The 13,827-nt window shown below is 39.5% G+C and overlaps 1 protein-coding gene across 3 annotated transcripts in view; it reads right to left on the reverse strand.

Moving 5' to 3' along the window:
• Window positions 1-1,553: 1,553 nt before the first annotated feature.
• Window positions 1,554-13,827, reverse strand: part of LOC140194560 (GTP-binding protein Rit2-like) — a 387,704-nt gene continuing 375,430 nt past the window's right edge. For all 3 annotated transcript variants that reach the window (XM_072251778.1, XM_072251777.1, XM_072251779.1), the window contains one exon: window positions 1,554-3,700. In XM_072251778.1, the coding sequence (XP_072107879.1) occupies window positions 3,476-3,700 (225 nt within the window). In that variant the 3' untranslated portion in view covers window positions 1,554-3,475. The remainder of the gene's footprint in view (window positions 3,701-13,827) is intronic.

Genomic DNA, 13,827 nt, shown 5'->3' on the forward strand with positions numbered 1-13,827 from the left:
GGAAAGAGTCATGAAGGGAACACTCGACCATCTTCACAGAGAAATGGATAAAAGGTTCGCTCATTTGCATGACACTGACGCCAAGTTTGAGTTGCTTCTCGATGTCAAGGGACAGTGTTACAGCGCCAACAGTAACAACCTAAAGAAGAAGTGCGAAAATTTGGGTGAATTGTACAGCTCTAATGTCGATGGACAGCAGCTATATGAAGAAATTTTGGATTGCAGACGTTGCTATCAAGGCGGGTCAACATGAAAATATCAAGACCTGAAGAGCTCCTTGAATTTATTGTTCGGTATGGAGATGAGAGTGTCTTCCCCAGTCTTCACATTGTTATTCAGATAATGCTAACCATCGCAGTTTCCATCACCAGCTGTGAGAGATCATTCAGCAAGTTAAAACTAATACTTTCATACTTGAGAGCCTCCTTGGGTCAAGGCAGACTGTGTGATCTTGCTCTGCTGAGTGTAGAAAGAGAAGAACCTGAAAAAACTGACTTTGATCACATCATAGACCAATTTGTATCAGTGAAAGCACGGAAGGTGCAGTTATAATTTTCATGTAGTGCCATAGTTTGCTAATTAAAAGATTAATGAGCTTGACTTGTATTTTTGTGCTGATATTATGGTAAAGTTATCTAAAAGATGGGTGTCAGACGTTTGGACAGGGGCGCAATTTCAGTGCTTGCCAAGGGCGCTATTTTCCATAGATATGCCCCTGCATATGTGCAATTTCAAAATTATTATTGATCATTATAATTTTAAAGGTATCTGCCTTAAATAGGCCCAAAGCTTCCCTTATTACTCTGCTCCTCTTCAATATATAAAATCATTTGTTGTGAATATTGACATCCTTTACATTTTAAATTCATAAACCCCTAAAAAGATTTTTAAAAAACTGTGCCCTCTGAATTTAGAGCCTACTTAAGAGCAATACTTAGGTTTATTTAATTTAAATCACACTAAACTCCCAATGGCAGCAAAGGAGTTGAAGGAGAAGAATATAAAGCAGTAATCTCACAGCATATAAAATGATTCGCTTACCGTATAACTGATTATAGAGCTGTTGCTTAACAACAATAAATATTGCTAGATGCAGCAGAACATCCAGACTGCTGAGTGTACAATTTTATCCTGACTATAAGAGGGCTATTAAAGATTGTCTTTTCAAAAGCAACAAATAGCTCACTATTTTAGCAAAAGGCAATTCATAGAAATAGTCCAATCATCTTTCTTGTAATTAAAACAGATTGACTATGTCTCAACACAACTTATTTTAGAAGAATATAACTAAAATATTTAATTAAGTGACTCTGACCTTGCACAGTCATGGCGTGTACACTTTGTTAGTATGATAAAGGTTTATGAAAGGAGAAATGTGTCTTTTGTATGTCTTCAGTGAACATGCAATTATGGTGATAGATGCAGTTTTACAGAAATAACAGCCCTTTTATTAATGAGTATCACTCAGAAGAAATACAACCAAGTGCAGTACTACATGTAATATATGACTGATTCAGAAAATAGTTGAAATTAAAGAAAGTAAAAGGGTTTTTATTTATTTTTTTTATCTCTATTGTACGTACAAATGCAAACATTATTTCCTGCTGTGATGTCTGTAAAGAATCCTCCAGAGGGACACTTGTACAATATATTCCAATATACGAAATAAATACATTATCCAAAAGCAGAAGATTCTGACAGATGAAATGTTACAGGAAATAAACAGATAATCACATATTATAATGATAAATCGATTCACATGACACTTGTTGCTGTAATATTCAGTCTTGAACACTCACCTGCAGGATCTGAAATGAAATCCAGTATGCCAATAACACAATGATCTGATCAAAACTAATTCTTTGACTGGTTAGTGAATATTAAATTTGAGAAATAATTGAAATAGGTGTAAGTGTGAAACTTAATTAAGACATCGGTGACAAGCACCAGTATGAAGTAGATTTCCTAAGATACTGACCATGATCTATATTTCCAGCATCTGCAGTACCTCTTGTGTCTTGCAAATATTATAATTATCTATTCGATACTAGCAACTGGTATTTAATTACTAGTTCATGACAGTATTATATTGTTTCACTCAAAGCAAGATCTTTCTAGAAGCAAAAATAAAACTTACTGTTAGATTTAGTTGACATATTAATAAACACAAGAGATTCTGCAGATGCTGGAAATCCGGAGAAACACACATAAAGCACTGGAGGAACTCGTCAGGTCCATAGCATCTGTGGAGAGGAATTAACAATCGATGTTTTGGAACAAGACCTTCCATCAGTCCCGATGAAAGGTCTTGGCCCAAAACATTGACTGTTAAATCCTCTCCACAAATGACATCTGGTGTGTTGAGTTCCTCCAGCATTTTGGGTGTGTGTCACTTTAGATGTTAATAGATCATTTAATTGTCATTAACAAGAATGATGTCAAAGCAATCAGGGTTAAATTTATAAATATGCTGACAAGGCTAGGAATTAAGTAATGAGGATAGATTGTCTAAAATGAGATTTCTTTTCTATTGAGCAGACATAACTGAAATGCAAAATTGTAAGATATGTACCAGAATGAAATAGGAAGTATTTATCTCCTTTATCAGCAAGGACAATAATTAAGGGCCAGAGATTTAAGATGGTTGGTAGAGTGATTAGAGAAAATTATGGAAAACCTTTTTCACCCATTAAATAGTAGGGTCTGGAGTTTACTGTTGCAAAGAATGATAAGAGACAGAAAGGTGGCTCTTTTCTTCATCATATTTAAATAATTTCATGATGAACTTATCAGGATCTATAACATACAAAACAATGGACTGAGAATTGGTATTAGCCGAAATAGCACTCTTCTGTTTGGCATGGACAATATGAACAGAATTGCTTTGCATGGCAAAAAGAAAATCTCCAATTCTCTGAACAATCTTCCAGTTTAGCCCAATGCAGAATGCCTGTTTGTCCTATCTATAATTCGCAGGTCTCCAGTTAATAATCAGTTTACTAAACAGAGTATCTGATTTGAATTTATCATGCTTACATTGCAGAACAATAAAGGACCCCAGCCATTTGTTCATGTTGATATACGTAAGAAAGAAAAGCTTCAAAGGACAAAAACATCTATTAATCTGTGTTTCAGGTTCAAAGCTTACAGTAGTCATTGGTACTTAGATAAAAATCATCACAAGATCAACTTTAAGCTGCATTTGATTGAATAAAATTTAATTCTTCTGAACACATCGACCATTTTATGTATGAAAGATCACTTATAAATAGCTGAAACCTAGTCAGACAACAACTTGTTTACAACATAAAATGTATGTGTAAGACCCATAATTTTTCAGAAGGTAACAAACACCTGTGTTCTAAAAATAGTGAACAAATTAAAATACAGAATTTCATTTGCTATTCCTAACACACCAATTTAAGGTTACAACTGGATATGCCTAATCCACTTAAGTAGAGAGGATAAATATCTATCATGTTATGTTTTCTTTTTTCTTTTTGAATGAGCCTTTTAACTTCTTCCAGATACTGCCCTTTCTCTTCATCTTCTTCTCAGTAGATGGCAGAGCTTCCTTCCTTCGGACTTCTCGCACCATGCCATAAAAGACGTCATCAATGTAGAGGCGCAAAGCTGCTGAAGTCTCGAAAAATGGACAATTGTATTCTCTTGCCAAAGCCATGCCCTCTTCACGGGAAACCTTGGGGGAATAATCCATGAATAATATAAAATGCATTAATTATCAACAAAATCATTGTGTTCTACTGTACTTTGTTCTGACTAGATGCTTGTTGTTTTGGCACTAAAAATTCCAACAGTAAGTAACAGCAGGAATGATATGTTGTTCAGTTAATTAACACTTGTATCAACAACAAATACCCAGACAACTACTGTGTCCCTTCAGCACAGCTATTAGTATCACAAATAATTAATTGATAACTAGCACTGCGGTTAGCATGATGCTCGGAGCATTGGAATTCGGGGTTCAATTCCGATGTCATCTGTACGTCCTCCCCATAGAACGTGGATTATCTCCAGGTGTTCCAGTTTCCTCCCACAGTCCAAAGATGTGTCACTTAGTAAGTTAATTGGCCATTGTAAATTATCCCGTGAGTACGTTAGGGTTAAGTCGCAGGATGTTGGGTGGCGTGTCGCGAAGGGCTGTAAGGGACTTTTCCAATCTGGGTGCCAATAAATCAACCAATAAATAAATAAATAAATTATTAGTATTCAAATCTAAAACAATCACAAGTAATTACCTCAGATATGTAAATCAGAAAGCTGACTTTTACCCCTATTCAGTCTGTGCCAAATTTTAAAAGTGTTTGCTGTTTATTTTGAATTAAATCTTTTCAAAATCATAATTTTAAAATCAAGGAAATGGGTTTTAATTACTTGACCAATAATTTTCAAGACAATTTCTTTTAAGCAGTCAAAGATCCAGAATGCAATTGGACCATAAGACATAGGAGTAAAATTAGGTCATTTGGCCCATTGAGTCTCCTCTGCAATTCTATCATGGTTGATTTATTATCCCTCTCAACCCCAGTCTCCTGACTTCTCCCCGACACTCTTTTCAATTAAGAACCTATCAACCTCCGCTTTACAGATACCCAGTGACATTGCTGTCAATGAATTCTACGGATTCACCAACAATTATTGACATTGGTCACATCTGACATATTTTGCCAAATGTTTCAGGCTGCACTAGCATGACCAATGTTGATCCAGTCCCCTGCTACCAAGCCACTAAACTTCATGCAAAGGTTAATTAGTAACTGAAAGCTTTGTTAAAATATCTGTTGGAGAAATCAAAGGATCACTTCAGAACATGAGGAACAAATAATTTAATTTTAAAAAATTGTTCAAAACAATGTAAACTCTCCAATACCTATCTCCTCAGCCATAGCCAGTTCCCTTCTATTCAAATAAATGAAACCACTGTTTCCTGAGTCAGGTTAAACTAGGGGCATGCTCTATCAGTAAATCCCTCAGCTTACATGCAAGAATATTGCAATGTCCATGCTCCACTACACTCCATGAGGAACGCAACACAGGACCAGCAATCCCTGGGCTATTGGTGCTTACGTGGAGAAATGCCAGCAGTACCCCACAGAACTGTTGAAAATCTGAAGTAAAGCAAATATTAGAAACACTCAACCTGCCATGCAGCGTCTGCAGAGAGAGAAACAACATTATTCATTCAGATGGCTGTACTTTCCTTCGAGAACTTGAAATAGTAGCTTTGTTGCTGTCTTCACAATGACTGATATGCTGATGTTGCATTTTCATATGCAAATAATATTCTTGCCTAACGAAGGCAACCAAAATATTATGGTCCGCACTTCAGTAATACATCATATCAGAAGGGCCAAATGGACTCTGACTGGCAGTCTGAAGCTGAAGATCAGGTGATTTAATGTTTATGGAGTGGTTCCATGAAATAGAGACACCTCTTTCTCCCTTATTAGGGAGAGAGGGAGCCTGTGGTACTTTGAATGCCGGGTAAACAATGTAGTCTTTGGGATACTGCAAGTCGGTGTCTTTGCTGTTGCTTTGCTCATGCTTGAGTGCTCGGTGGTGGGTGCCGATACTTTTTTTCCAGTGGGGGGGGGATTGCTGCTTGCTGCAGGAGGGAGGGGAGCTGGGGGAGGGGGAATTTGGGGTTCTAACATTTAACTGTCATTCATTCTTTGGGGGCACTTCTCTGTTTTCGTGGATGGTTGCGAAGAGAAAGCATTTCAGGGTGTATATTGTATACATTTTTCTGACATTAAATGTACCTTTGAAACCATTAAAAGCAATCTTATCCTTGACAGTTATGTAGTATGCAGGTACATACTAAATGTGCAGGTGACAGATTTTGTTCCTGAAGCACAGAGGAGTCCCAACTTCAGAACTTTGCACCATTCCTTTGGGTCTCATTGAAGCTTTGATATTAAGGTTAATAATATACAGTAAGAGAAGTGTTTTGTAATGATTAATTCTGATGATGTATGAGATGGATCAATGAAGAGTCAATTAGGAAAAGATGTGAGAGTGATACCATGTGGAAGAATGTGACAAAGGCTAGTCTACATATCCAACAAAGAGACAGATATAAACTGGACATGGCGTCCCATTGGTACATCTTTCATTTGGTTATGGTGAATGATTTTAAAAGTTGTTTAATGCAAGAAAGAATTCCACCAGAGAATAGATGGTGATGGAGGAGGATTGGTCATGGTAAAATGATGAAATCTAAGTAAATAAAAAGTTCTATGAGGCAAGAATATGCTGAGAAATGGATCTACTAGAGCAGTCCTACGTTTGGGCTATCTGCTCCTTATGGACAAAGCCCTCCTTTCTGGAGACAACAGATTATTAGTTATAGGCCAGGGTTTCCCATGAGTTGGTGAATCTATTGCAGTTTTCAGTAATCTCTCAGATTTTCCCTGAAGCATTTTCGCTGCCTCCCTGGAAACCACTTTCCATGATGGAAATTAGAATAGAGTGCCGGGCTTGGGGTGATTTGGCCCATGGTTGACCATAACCATCATCTCAATGTCGTGTATGTCGGCATGGTAGAGGACTCTGCTGCCGATTCATATTTGAGTGCACAGGAATGTAAGACGCTGCAGGGAGTAGTGCACTCTCTCCAGTACATTATGGGTACATCAGTCTCCACCATTAGTAGATCTATAGGAGGTGCTACCTCAAAGAGGCAACACCTATCATCAAACATCTCTACCATACAGGTTACCCATCTTTTAACAGCTACCATCAGGCAAGGGCCTGGTGGTGTAGGACTTCACTCTTAAGACCAGCTACTTCCCTTCAACCATTCAGTTTATGAACCAATCCTAATCACTGTGATGACTTTGATCACTTGCAATAAAATGAACTATTTTTGTTTTAATAGTATTCTTGTAAAATTAAGTCTAATTTACACTTAAATAATTTTTTTCATATGGTGGCTGCTTATAAGATGCTATAGGCCTGTAATGCTGCTGCAAGTAAGTTTTTCGTTGCATCTGCACGTACATGCCTTTGCACACACGACTTTGGATCTAGACTGTTTTATGAGATAACGTTAATGGGCATTCTTTAATACTTTAAAGAGACCATTGTAGGTTATCCTTGTTCAAACAGATTCAGGAAGGTGCAGTTACCAATGCTCAGTCGATCATTGGTTTGATGCTTAAAAGTTTGGTTTAATATTCTAGCTTCTGAGCATTTTTTCCCCCAAGAAGCTGTTTTGGTGCAGGAGAAGCAGTGGTGGATCTTGCCACTTATGTCTGCCTTCACTGTGTATACAATTCAGTGAAGGAGTTAATGATGACTTGGAGTTTAGCCGCCAATGTGCATGTTCCAACCTGCAGCCTGAGAGAGTGCTGGCAGGATCGTACAGCTAGTAGAACCCCAGCCTCACAGCACCAGAGGCTCAGGTTCAATACTGACCTCGGCTGCTGTCTGTGCGCAGCCTGCATGTTCTTCCTGTGACAGCCTGTGTTTCGTCCAGGTGCTCTACTTTCTTCCCATACCCCAAAGGTGTGCAGGTTGCTATGTAAACTGGCTGTTGTGCAGGTGGGTTGTTGAGAATAAAAGTGGCACTAATATAGAATTAATATAAATGTGTGGCTGATGGTTAGTATGAAATCAGCGGCCTGAGGGCCTTCTTTCTCTGCAGTACCTCTCTACAACCATGAGCACAGCATTGTCCATACCCAATGCATAGAGCCGATAGTTGGAGGAGATGCAATACTTATATTTAAACCTCAGGGCAAGAAGATAGTTTCAAAGGAATTGCTATAATATTGATATTTGACATAAATTTCCGATTTCACTGAGCTGTAGAATGATCTATTCATTTCACTGACAGTGTCTGCATTTGTATTGTGAAAGCCAAATGGCTAAAGTAGCATCAAATACAGTATGTCATGTAAAACAATTCCCTTTATTTATAAGCTCAAAACAGACTATCTGCAGCCAGCCGGCACATAGAAAGGGTAGGATAAGATGGCTGATGTCAGGGTGAAGATATGTCTCTGCCAAAGGAGGTATAAAGCACTTTGTCCCTCTGCTAGCCTGTAGGTCACCCTTGGGCAAGGTGTAGCGTCTGCTCATCCCCCCGATCAAGGTCACATGAAGCCATGGGAGCAGGTGGTGGATGGTGGTACGAGCAGCTGATGCATATCACAAGTCCTGGTTATGCGACCACTGATGCCGGGCAGACAATCTCTGAAGGGTATTGGTAATGGCTGGGTTCACTTGTCTTGTAAAGACACTGCCCAGAAAAAGGTAATGGTAAACTACTTCTGCAGACAAATTTGCCAAGAACAATCATGGTCCATGGAAAGGCCATGATTGCCCATGTCATACAACATGGCACATAATGAACGAACTAATGAATGATATGATGATAAAGTGCACATATTTTACAAGGTAGAGTGACAGGTATCGTTTTCATTTAGCTTCCAATGCTATACTTTACATATTAAAATAATAGTCATCATCATTTACATAGGAAAGTAAATTATCATATCAATTCATGATTTATGAAGTAAATATTAATTGATTATCACTTACTACCAAGTTACAATGTCAGTGGCACAGCTGAGGAAGCAGCAGTTTAACTTGCTAGGTTTATTTCATTAGCAGGTCAAGTTAATTTTTCATTACTGGTTCAGAATGGGTGATTTAGGAATGAAAGTGGGAAAAGGCAAGTTCTGAACTGTATACTTCTCAGTGAAAGTCATCTTATTATTCAATGAGCAAATTATATAAGCAGTATTTCCATTTCCTGGGATATCTCAGAATAATGTTTACACCGGTTGCAATAGTAGGATGCTGCTGTTGAACTCTTTTGGAGATCTTGTACAACTGAAAACCTGCCTTAGCTTGTGCAGACAGTGAGCTGCAGCACAGCAAGGGAACTTGAGGCTCACTTTTCTTCCAAATCTGGTGATCTTCTTTTGATACAAGGAGGATTTTTTAAAATTGATTCAATTATATTTCTTCATTTTCCTATTAATGCCTGCAAGAACATCTGTCTCAAGGTCATGTAAAGGGACATACTGTATACATGTTGATACAAAAATTATTTTGAACTTAAACTTTGAAATAAGAAAATGTGTTTAATTAACATAAAGCATGTTAAGTCTTATGTGTGAGAAACTTGCATTGTAAACTCCAATGTGTGTAGCATGCAGAATGAAGGGTCTGCTGTGTGGACCTCACGAAGCACTAAAACCAACCTTAGCTTGGGAATAAAGACTGTGCAGATAGTGAGTTCCTGAACTAACAGGGGAATACAATGTTTGCTGAGGCCTAGTTTGGTGGGGTGGGTGGGGAATTTGGGGGAGTGGCATGGGAGAATGGTGATTATGGGGAAAGGCAGTCTGTATTGTATTGTCAACAGATTTGTGTCCGATGTCTCAGAAAGGATGTGTTGTCATTGGAGACAGTCCAGAGGAGGTTCATGAGGACGATTCCAGGAATGAGAAGCATGTGGCAGCTTTCGCCCTGTACTCACTGGAATTTAGAAGAATGTGGGGGCATCTCAGTTGAAAGGACTAGATAGGGTGGATGTGCAGAGGATGTTTACTGTGGTGGTGGTGGTATCCAGAACTAGAGGACACAGCCTCAAAGTTAAGGGGCAATCTTTTAGAACAGAGCTAAGAAAGAATTTTTTAGCCAGAGAGTAGTGAATCTGTGAGATACTCTGCCACAGACTGTGGTGGAGGCCAAGTCCGTGGGTATATTTAAAGCAGAAGTTGATCATTTCCTGATCGGTCAGGGCATCAAAGGATATGGTGGAAAGCAGGTGTATGGGGTTGAGTGGGATCCGGGATCAGCTATAATAGAATACAAAGCAGACCTGATGGAATGAATGGCTTAATTCTGCTCCTATGTCTTATGGTCTTATGGGTATGGGCAAGGTGGATGATCACATCATTAGATAAGTCAGGAGGGCAGGGAGTAATGAACATAGAAATTTACAGCTCATTACAGGCCCTTCAGCCAAAAATGTTGTGCCGACCATGTAACCTACTCTAGAGACTACCTGGAATCGCCCTACTGCATAGCCTTCTATTTTTCTAAGCTCCATATACCTATCTAAGAGGCTCTTAAAAGACCCTATTGTATCAGCTTCCACCACCACTGCCGGCAGTGTGTTCCATGCACCCACCACTCTCTGTATGAAAAACTTACCTCTGACATCCCCTTGGTACCTACTTCCAAGCACCTTAAAGCTATGTCCCCTCGTGTTAGCCATTTTAGCCCTGGGAAAAAGCCTCTGGTTATCCACACGATCAATGCCCCTTATCATCTTATATATCTCTATCAGGTCACCCCTCATCCACTGACGCTTCAAGGAGAAAAGGCCAAGTACACTCAACCTATTCTCATAAGGTACGTCCTCCAGTCCAGGCAACATCCATGTAAATCTCCTCTGCACACTCTCTATAGTATCCACATCCTTCCTGTACTGAGGTAACCAGAACTGAATATAGTACTCCAAGTGGGGTCTGACCAGGGTCCTATATAGCTGTAACATTACCTCTCGGCTCTTGAACTCAATCCCATGGTTGATGAATGCCAACATACCATAGACCTTCTTAACAATGCTGTCAACCTGCGCAGCAGCTTTGAGTGTCCTATCGACACGGATCCCAAGAGCTCTCAGATCCTCCATGCTGCCTAGAATCTTACCATTTATATCATCTTCTGTCTTCAAATTGGACCTACCAAAATGAACCACTTCACACTTATCTGGGTTGAACTCCATCTGCCACTTTTCAGCACAGTTTTGCATCCTATCAATGTTCCACTGCAGCCTCTGACAACTCTCCTGACTATCCACAACACCCCCAACTTTTGTGTTATCAGCAAACTTACTAACCAATCTTTCTCCTTCTTCATTCAGGTCATTTATAAAAATCACGAAGAGGAGGGGTCCAAGAACAGATCCCTGTAGAACACCACTGGTCACCGATCTCCATGCAGAATATAAACCATCTAAAACCACCCTTTGCCTTCTATGGGCAAGCCGATTCCAGATCCACAAAGCAAGGTCTTCTTGGATCCCATGCCTCCTTACTTTCTGAAGGAGACTTGCATGAGGAACCTTATCAAATGCCTTACTGGAATCCATATACACTATATCAATTGCTCTACCTCTGTGTTTTGTTACGTCCTCAAAGAATTCAATCAGGCTCGTAAGGCATGACCTGCCCTTGACAAAGCCATGCTGACTATCCCTGATCAGATTATGTCTCTCCAAATGCTCATAAATCCTGCCTCTCAGGATCTGCTCCAACAACTTGCCCACCATTGAAGTCAGACTCACTGGTCTATAATTTTCTGGGTTATCTCTACTCCCTTTCTTGAACAAGGGAATAACATTTGCAACCTTCCAATCCTCCGGTATTTTTCCTGTTCCTATTGATGGTGTAAAGATCTCCGCAGGAGGCTCAGCAATCTCCTCCCTCACTTCCCACAGTTGCCTGGAGTATATCTCATCTGGTCCAGGTGACTTATCTAACTTAGTGCTTTTCAAAAGCTCCAGCATATCCTCTTTCTTAATGCCTATATGCTCAAGCATTTCAGTCCACTGTAGGTCATCCCTACAATAACCAGGTCTTTTTCCCTGGTGAATACTAAAGCGAAGTATTCATTAATTACCTCCGCTACCTCCTCCAACTCCGCGCACACGTTTCCACTAACGCACATGATTAGTCCTATTCTCACACAGCTCATCCTCTTGCTCTTCACATACTTGTAGAATGCTTTGGGGTTTTCCTTAATCCTGCTCACCAAGCCCCTCTCATGGCCCCTTATGGCTCTCCTACTTCCATTCTTCAGCTCCTTCCTAGCACATGTCTTAATTTCAGATATCTTCCCAGAAAGTATTTAATTTTTAGTTTCATTGAGTCAGGACAGAATAATTAAATAATTTTAAGATTTTGATCATAATTTCCTGTGTTTTATCATTTGGAATATGATAGTTTAATTAGTGGTACTCTCAAAGGAAATCTTGGCCTGGTTATCTCTGACAACATTCTCCAACAGGAGTCCATTGGGATGGATAGGCAGATGGGATTTGCGATCAATTAATTCCATTTTCACATTTCGTTTTTTTCCCTATCAGCTCAGTCTCAGGCCTGATTTACTCCAGTCCTTCCACTTGGTTGGAAACCAGCTTGGTACTTGTCGGTGACATCAACCTATTAGATGTGTCAGAGGTCAACGATGGACATTGACTTACTTGATTGTTGTAATCAAAAGTCTGAAGTCATACACCACCAGTTCAAGAATTTCTACTTCCATTCAATCATTGTGTTGTTGAACCAACTTACAAAACGGTAGCATAGCACAACGCTTTACAGTACAAGTGACCAGGGTTCAATTCCCACTGCTGCCTGTAAAGAGATTATACGTCCTCCCCATGACCACGTGGGTTCCTTCTAGATGCTCCGGTTTCCCCCCCCAGTCCAAAGACATACTGGTTGGTAGGTTAATCAGTCATTGTAAATTATCTCAACATTATGCTCAGATTAAATGAGTGCAATTGCTGGGTGGCATGGTTTGAAGGGTGGTAAGGGCCTATTCCATCTTGTATCTCAGTAAGTAAATAAATAAATAACCCTAATTACTAAAGTTCGCAACGCTATTACCACATTGATCTCTTTGCACTAGAATTGACTTGTTTTTGTAAGTTTTTCATTGCCCCTGTGCATATATATACTTGTGCATTTGACAATAAATTCATCTTTCACTTTGACAATTGATTTTCAATGGAACCAGCCACTCCCCCCAGGGAAGCGAAACATTCTACAGTGCACATGGAATGCTAACCAATATCTCATAAATGTTCTTCTGTCTCAGAGTAATTATCCTCTGTGCAGCACTTTCGTCTGGCTGAGCAGAAGTCAAAAAGGTCTGCACACTCTGCCAATAACTCTCCCCAGCTGTCCTTCCCACCACTGATTGCTCTTTCTCAGTTGTGTAGTGTGAGTCACCAGATGAAATTCTAAGTATCTGCCTAAACTGGTCTCAACTACATGCAAGGATCCAAGCTGCCACACTTAGTGACAGCAGATCCTCAGGACAAATCTGTTTCCCTGATGCTTGGTTGTTTAGGAAGTCAAATGATAGTTTCTGTGACATGTGACATGAATATTAAATATATGAATGGGAAAAATTGCATTATCAATCCAATCATTAGCTGATATAAATCTGTGATTTTTAAAATTTTGATGCAACATGACTATGAGGCCTATTTTCTGTCATCCTTATGGTCAGGTATGGCGATAATCACATTGTCCAGTGATTAATGTCTCTCTTGCTCTGCGATTGAAACCAGTGATGGTTCATCTCTGCATCACTTCTCCTTTTTGCAGTCTCTCTCTCCTCAGCATTCAGAGTGACTGCGTTCATTTAAGCAGTGCAGCCAATTTGCAAGCAACAAAGTGGGTTACAAAATCACATAATTAGGAGGAAAAGTGAGGGAGTGCAGAGTAAAAGGAATGATGTGCTTTTAATGGAAAGAGCAAGGAAAGATGCCATAGATTAGGTGGAGGGTGTGTGAAAGTTTGATATCCTGAACAGTATGTGGTTGAATGTGGGTGCCTCTTCTCACCTTTCATAACTTGGTTTTGTCATGAAATTACTTTCTGCATTAATGCACAATTGTCATCAATACCCCTGGTGTCATCCCTGGCCAACCACTGACCACAATTCACTTTGCTGTAGCAGTAGTTTTCTCCTTCCTCTGACAAGAAAAAGTGCCTTTCTCTAGTTTCTCGCAGCTTGTAACACTCATAATTACATTAAGGTGTGACT

Source organism: Mobula birostris, chromosome 3 (genome assembly GCF_030028105.1).
Source record: "Mobula birostris isolate sMobBir1 chromosome 3, sMobBir1.hap1, whole genome shotgun sequence".
In the NCBI taxonomy this organism is placed as follows: domain Eukaryota; kingdom Metazoa; phylum Chordata; class Chondrichthyes; order Myliobatiformes; family Myliobatidae; genus Mobula; species Mobula birostris.